The sequence below is a fragment of the Olea europaea genome, unplaced genomic scaffold (assembly GCF_002742605.1).
Source record: "Olea europaea var. sylvestris unplaced genomic scaffold, O_europaea_v1 scaffold2558, whole genome shotgun sequence".
NCBI lineage: Eukaryota > Viridiplantae > Streptophyta > Magnoliopsida > Lamiales > Oleaceae > Olea > Olea europaea.
The window spans coordinates 1-8,122 of NW_019243861.1; the positions used below are offsets into that span (position 1 = coordinate 1).

Below are 8,122 nucleotides of genomic sequence, written 5' to 3' on the forward strand. Positions count from 1 at the left end.
ATATATGATAAATTATTTCATTAAGGGTATAATAGACATTTTATTAAAAATGAATAGTAGCAGGTCATTTATAATAATACCCCCCTAATTCCCATCACTCAAAACGAGAAAAATTTCTAGCTTTTTATGATATTTATCTCTGGTCTTCATTCTCTTTTATTTTTTCCTCCTCTCTTATTTTTAATTGCACAATTTTTTATAAAATAATATTACACGTAAATGAAAATTTTTTCATTATTATTCAACCACACATCCTTCAAAAAAGCACTATTCCAAACATTAAATTTTGAAAAAAATGGACGTAAAAGGGGGGCTTACTTCATTTTCCTGGTTGGCCTAACGCGTTCCCTTGTGCATTATCTTTTTCTTCGAAAGTGCCAAATCGTGTTTAACTTTCACTCTCTCTCTTTCGTGTTAGTTTTAATTTTCTGCTGTTTGTTTAGACTATTCTTAGGCATTTAGATTATTCTTTTCAACTGGAGCCTGATTGGTCATTCTTTTTACTTCTTTCCCTTCCCTTGTTTACCTAATGTCGCCCCTCAACCTATGACTAATCAAACCAACGGGCCATAGTCAATGGCTACTTGCCACACTATTATTGGCTAGGTTCCTCTTTCCTTCCTTGTGTTGAATATGTAATACTAAAATAGAGTCCTGAGAATTTTCTTCTCTCTCTCTCTCTCCTCACTTTGGCTATTAAACAACTATAATTAAAGTTAGGGTAATCCAATCAATCAGCTCTCATTTCTCTCTCCAACTTAAATAAATCATCTTTTCTTTTTTTACTGCTTTTATAGGCATCTTATTAAGAGCTTGTTTGGGAGTGATTTTGAGAATTGATTTTTTGACTGTTGGGAGAAAAATGAGGTCCACCTGTGAAAGGAAAAGTCAAATATGAAGGATGAAATAGTGAAATAACGATCAAAAAATTAATTTTTGGGGGCAAAAAAGCGCTCCCAATCAAGCTGTAATTAAATAGTTTTTGGATTTTTAGCTACTTCTAATTATAATAATGAAGTCGACTTCAACTTAATCTAGGAGTGACAAAATACACCGCCAAGTCCTAAAATCCCCGAACTCACCTAAATTTTATTTATTTATCTATTTATTTTAAATTTAATTTTCATTTTAAAAAAATATTGTTATTAAAATCCCCGAATGAGAATATTTTAATCCAAACCTCACCCCACTTTTACCCTTTTCCCTTCCTATCCCATTCTTGTCCCACTCTCCAAACGTTCCGATGGGATGGGGCTACAAAAGGCCATCTCAATCCATTATAATCTGTTACTTGAGGTCCATATAATGAACATAGTCAACATCTTGTTAAAGTTTGTCCAAAAGAATAATATTTTAGACTTCCATAATTATGGACACAGTCTATTTCTTATGTATATTTCTATACCAGTACTTGTTTTTATAAAATATTTAATGGACTTTTCAACCATTAGAAGAAAAATCCAAGTCGTATTCTTTAGATATTGACTGAGAACAGTCGTCATCAGATAAATCATGTATAAATGCAATAGATCTTGAAAGGTTCTCAAATTGGGGTAGGAGATGGAGACATTGGAAAATCTGCTTTTTGAAGCAGCAGCTGAAGGAAATATAAATTCTTTGAAGAAGCTGCTTCAAGAAGATCCAATAATTCTTGATAGAGTTATAGTTAATAGTTACTCTGATAATCCTTTGCACGTAGCAGCAATATTGGGACATATCGATTTTGTGAAGGAAATCTTAAGACGAAGACCTGAAATTGCACGAGAATTGAATTTACGTCAATCATCGCCTCTCCATTTGGCATCCGCTAAAGGTCATATCGAGGTAGTTAGAGTGCTGTTATCAGCTAATCCTCTAATGTGCCTAGCTCGTGATAGAAATGGTCTGACGCCTCTCCATCTGGCAGCCATCAAAGGCCGGATTGAAGTCGTGAAAGAGTTGGTTCATGCAAAACCTGATGCAGCTCGAGTGATCGTGACTCAAGGTAAGACTATTCTGCATTTGTGTGCGAAGTACTGTCAGATTGAGGCCTTAAAGCTCTTAGTGAATAATATTAGAGATCAAGATTTCACAAATTGTAAAGATAGTGTTGGAAATACTATTTTACACTTGGCAGTAGCTGACAAACAAGTTGAGGTATGCCAATAACTCTATTTTCTTCATTTTATTTTTCAAGAAATAACTGAGCTTTTTATGTCAGCAGTTTATAAATAGACTTAACCATTTGGTAGGAGGATTTAGAATCGAAAACAAAAGAGAAGCTATAATATTCTTTTGTACAATGTTAAAATATTGTATACCAAACATGTACTAATTATTTTGAAATGTCTACAGACAGTTAAATTTTTGCTTATGGAGTCTGCAATGGAAGTTAACTCTCAGAATCTCTGTGGGATGACTGCAATGGATGTTTTGATCCATAGTTGGATTGATGTGAGGGATGAAGAAATTGAAGAAACTCTGAAATGTGCTGGAGCATTTAAATCAACAGAAAACAATTCATTAGTCCAAATTAATCATAACATAACTAGTCCAAGCTCAAATTTGTCCTATGAACACCGAGATTTGTCCTCAAATGTGAAAAAGAACAGTAGAGAAAAGATGTTTAAACAGAAAGATGATTGGTTGGAGAAAAAATGAAGTGCATTAATGGTAGTGGCTTCTTTAATTGCAACCATGGCATTTCAAGTTGGAATCAATCCTCCGTGTGGAGTATGGCAGGATAATTATAAGGTTAACTCACATGGTCATACTATATCAGCATCCGATTCTCACAAGGCTGGAGAATCCATTTTCATTCATAATCATCCGGAGGATTATAGACAGTTCTTGATTGCTAATACAGCAGGACTCATTGCATCACTCAGTATCATATTATTGTTGATGAGTGGTTTACCTCTAAGGAGGAGAATATTTATGTGGATTTTGATGGTGATCACTTGGATTGCAATTACAGCAGTTGCAGTGACTTATCTCTTTTCAATATCTGTTATAACACCAGAGAAAGAGAGAGAAAAACAAACAATTATAATTTTGATTGGGTTATCACTTTATATATGGCTTGGCCTCATGGTTCTGCTACTCATTGGACACACGATTCGATTGCTAATCAAGATGGTACGAAAGTTAATAAAATATTTGAGCCCGAAAGAAAGGATTCAAGGTTCGGGAACTACAAGTCATGGCACTGTCTAAGGTGTTGTTACATTATGTCTAGTAAGTTGGAGTACAATGTTGAATGAATCTAAAATTTTAATCGAAAATAAATTCCTATTTATTATAGTGTCTGATCATGTTCTGTATTATAAATAGAAAAATGCCTTAAATGCTTGAACTATAAATATTTAATGTATGACTATGTTGTAATTTTGTTACAGTTATTGCTTATCAGATAAAATATGTGTGATACACAAATATAATCTTATGCTAATTCCTTAATCATATATAATTTCTCCCCATGTGTTCAGTAATCTTGATTGAAAACTTTAGCTACTAGAGAATTATCACACTTGGTTATTTAACCTTATTTTAATATATGGACAGAATGTAAGTGTTATGCCCTAGGTCCAATCAATTTTGGACATAAATACTTTTAATATATAATTAATACAATTTAATGGTAGAACTATATATAATTAATATACAATTAAATTAAATAATAGAGTCCGTAAATTCAAATTTTCGTAATTTGTTAATCACAAGAAGTTGTGATTGTGAGATACAAATTACATATAATTGAATCTTAAATTGTCTGTGGTTATAAGTAATAACGAGATATAGATATCGTTATTACGGTTAGACTATCACGTGTGGCTTTTCTTACTTGTGATGTAAGTAGCTGATCTCACAAGTTAAAGTGTGGTGACACTTGAATTAACACGTGGATATTTTGTTATAAAACAAAATATTGGAGATCCACCTAGAGATTCCACATGGATAACCATTTGAGTGTCAATGGTTAATCTCTAATATTCGGTAGTGGGATTGGTCCTTTGACTTTAGGTCGTCATAGTACCTTATATGAGGATAGTCATGCTTTGACGGTGTTGGATGTTGCTCTGTTGAGGGTTGCTAATATGGCATCATTCGGGTATGTCAAGAATCGCATGAATGTTATGAATGACAATAGAGGATTTGTCACTCTTAGATAGTAAGAGATTATAATCTGCATCTTATTCAATTAAGTCGATAACGAAATCCTTGGCCAAGGTATACTCATAAGTTGAAAATGAGTTTTCGACTTATATTAACTTAATAGTGGAGTGAAAGATATGATCGATAATCGTGATTGACATATTTCCATATCTCGTAATTGATCGGATTATATTAACAAAGGGATTAAGTTTCACGTTAAACGAATGAGTTTAGTTTTGTCATACCAGATGACATTTCCCATCATATGTATTGCCCTGATACATAGCTAGATGTCAATCTGAGATGGCGAGTGTGAATTTGTGATAAATTAAAAGGGTGTTTTAATTTATCAATTTTGAGTAGATCAAAATAATATTTCACGTCGTTAGATATCGTGATCGAGAACCTGGTATGTCGCACACAAAAGGAGAACTGAAAGATTCTGATTTATCGATTAATTAATTTAACAAGGATTGTATAAATTAACTAATTGGGCTGCTTATTTATAGGCACAAATTAATTAATTGAATTAATTAATTCACGAACCAGATTTAATTAAATGGATTAATTAAATATTGGACCGGTCAGGTCAAGTCTATTTAGGCTTATATAAATAAGTTATTAGGGTTTATAATTTTATAGAGAATTCATTCTTGTTGGCACAAGAGGAGAAAATTATAATCCTATAATTTTGTTCTCTGTGTGGCTCACCATTGGAGGCTGAATAATTGAACAGCTATGGTTGGCAGATCAAGATCTTTGGAACGAAAGAAAAGCAAAGGAGTTTGCAAATCTAGAAAAATGTATGACTTTTATCACAAATTTCTATCTAAACACAAAGATGATTCCTGGTGGGAATTGAAATTTTTTTTATTTTCAGCGCGCATGTTAAGTAGATTCCCAACATAGAGGTGATCTTGAGGGTGCACGAATTGAGTGATCGCACCGAGCCTCAGCATTGTAGTGACACCAAAAAGACAAATAATGATTCTTATTTAGGATTCTTATTTTTTGTTCCTAATTGCATATCATACCAAGATATTTTTATTAAAGCATGGAGAAAGGATTCTCATGGTTTAGGCTCCTTCTTAGCTTATTTCGATGAGTAGTGCTTCACAATTTTCATTTACGGATTATTTATTTATGGATTATAGGCATTTGGCTTGGTGTGATATGCAATTGCATAAGGCACTAAAGCTAAGAATAATGTGACTTACTAGTTATATAATTTTCTTAAATAGTATCTTACCTTAAATAATGTGAGGGGTAAGGGAAGAGAGTAAAAAGTATCATGTCTTAAATATAATTTTCGTGATTCCTAAAATCTGGGATTTTGTTTCATTATCACTGCTTTATGGTATGTGGATCTTTTCAATGCCCGTTAAAATCTGAAGGTAATGGCAAATTATATTCTTTTCAAGTTTGATATGTACATCTTGATAAATTAGAAAAAGCCTTTGTTGAATTCTAGTTATTTAGGATTTAGTAGCTATGATTATATGGTATCATATATTGTATGTTGCTAACTTGATTAGTAAATGCATACAATCTAATGATTTGCTTATTGACATTGCTATTGAGGAAGAAAAAGGGTTGATTGCTTTTTTATTTTTTAATACTGACAGACAGACAGACACACACACACACACAGAGGGAAATTGGATTCAATTATGCGATAAATATTTCTAAATAAATTGTCATTTAAATAAAAATTAATCCTTTTTTTCAAGTGAAATGTATAATTTGTAGGAAGAAACATTTTGATAAAATGTCACTGTAGAGGATGCACAATTACCTACCGAAGGTTTGATCAATTAACTTATATGAAAAAAGTTTGGGATTTATTGTGACAAGTTAAAGTCATTGGATGATACTAACTTGAAAGCATTTTTTGATCATCTTGACATTATTCTAAGACATGTAAATTTGTATGATCTTTATGACGAAGATTTGTTTTAAAAGTTAAAAATTTTGCAAAATCTCTTATCAAAAGAAACAAAGACGGCTCTTGATATATTGACTTGTTTGAAAAGATTGAATTGTTTTTCGAATACATTTATTACTTATAAAATATTATTGACAATTCCTATTATTGTTGTAGCTGTCATAAGAAATTTTTTAAAATTGAAGTTATTAAAATCGCATTTCATATTACAAGAATGATTGAATGTCTTAGCTTTGATATCTATTGAATATGATTTGCTAGAATATGTTGATCATTACAAAAGTTTGATTATTCAGTTTGCTTCTAAAAATGCAAGAAGAAATATTTTTACATGATTTTCTATATTTCAAGGTTCACAGGTGGCATTTACTAATTTTGATTTCAAGGTTTGCGGCTTATCTGAAATTACATGAAAAGGTTAGTGGTTTGGATGGTTATTTGCTGACGATATGTGAATTTTGATGAAGTTCAAGAGGTGCTTTTGAGCTCTACTTGTAATTTCTTATTCACGATAAGTCAAAAAATAATCAAAGATTTCAACATTTTATTTTTGCAATGAAATAATATTATTGAAATATTATTTTTTTAATATAGTTTTTTAGTTACCTAAAGGGAGCCATTATAAAAGTCCGTAAATCTGAGGCCTGCCCTGTACATAGACGACATCAATATTTGAGCCTAGGTCCTTTATCATATTAAATCACCTCATTTAAAAGTTTAAACTTTTATATGAGGTGGTTCAACAATAAAACATCTCACCTTGAACTTGAATATTTCAAGCTTTGAATTGAACATCAGTATCTCTTTCTCATTCATATTCTCGTGATATTTGTTCATTATCCATATTGTAATTTATATAAAATCATATTAGGCTAAATCCTTGTTTGTATTAGATGAAAATGAACTTTATTTGTTTTAACTCGAGACAATTAGTTTAATAATTCTTATTTTTCTTGATTAATCTTGCATTCTCGTTGCGGTATTTAATTGCTTAACCATCAATTAGATAATTAGTTGCTATTGTAGTGGTGAAAAGTTCACAATTAAGTTTAGAACGCTACAAGCTTAACACACGGTGAATAGATGTTAAGAATAACATATATCTCGTGTGCAGTCATTTAGATAATCATAAAATCGAGTGCATTCCACTCATTCGAATTTAGACTAAGAATAGGATCAGATTGAGTATAAAATATATTTAATTTATTTCAACATTACTGATTGTCAAGAATGCATTAATAAAACTGGAGTACATAGTTAAGAATTGAAACATAATAGGCCGATTTGAAAATTCAAAACAATTATCCATTCATTTATACAAACAAAACCATTTGCTTATTTCGTAGAATAATTTAGAATAAATAACAAAATCATATCTTTCTTCATTTTTCTATTTTTCATTTATTTTTATCGTTAACAAAATCATATCTTTTGTGTTATATAATTTGGATTCAATACAAACTAGTACACTTGAATTAAAATTTATTTCTCGTGGGACGATACTCAATTCTTCACAGTCATTCCTTGTCAACAATTTCACATGCTTGTGAAAATTGCCTGAACGTTTCACATTATAATTAGAAATTCGTTCAGGAATTTATTGGAATTGAATTCATTCATATATCAATCTTAATATTTATGATGCAAAATATACCAAGATGCTACTACCAACCTCGAGTCCTACTTTTCGGTGACCTATTCCAGGCTTTATCAAATTCATTCTCATTATAAAGAAAACAATCTACTTGAACTTTACTTAATAAAGTTGCAAGGAAATTGACACGACTAAAATAGAGAAATGGGCTATTGATAATTAATAATCGTGCCATATCAAATTTGAAATGATTAAAAAATGAATTAACCTTTCTAAATTTGTGAGCAAATCAATATTAGTATATTTTAGGTAATTTCTATTAAAATTGGCCATTTTCATAATAGCTAATTATATTCGTATTATAATTTTTAGTTGTCGCATCATATTTTAATGATAATGGGGTTCTTAACATTTGCTTGTTATCTGAAAAATTGTTGGGAATTTGTATA

At 30.9% G+C, this 8,122-nt stretch overlaps 2 protein-coding genes across 2 annotated transcripts; both read left to right on the plus strand.

Annotated features, from left to right (window-relative positions):
- The first annotated feature begins 1,560 nt into the window (after positions 1-1,560).
- LOC111382738 (ankyrin repeat-containing protein BDA1-like) lies at positions 1,561-2,340 on the plus strand. Its single transcript, XM_023006775.1, has one exon. The coding sequence runs from the start codon at positions 1,561-1,563 to the stop codon at positions 2,146-2,148; it is 588 nt and encodes a 195-aa protein (XP_022862543.1). The 3' UTR covers positions 2,149-2,340.
- A 251-nt stretch (positions 2,341-2,591) lies between these two features.
- LOC111382740 lies at positions 2,592-3,210 on the plus strand. Its single transcript, XM_023006779.1, has one exon. It carries the CDS (start codon positions 2,650-2,652, stop codon positions 3,193-3,195), a length of 546 nt encoding a protein of 181 aa, XP_022862547.1. The 5' UTR covers positions 2,592-2,649; the 3' UTR covers positions 3,196-3,210.
- The last annotated feature ends 4,912 nt before the right edge of the window (positions 3,211-8,122 follow it).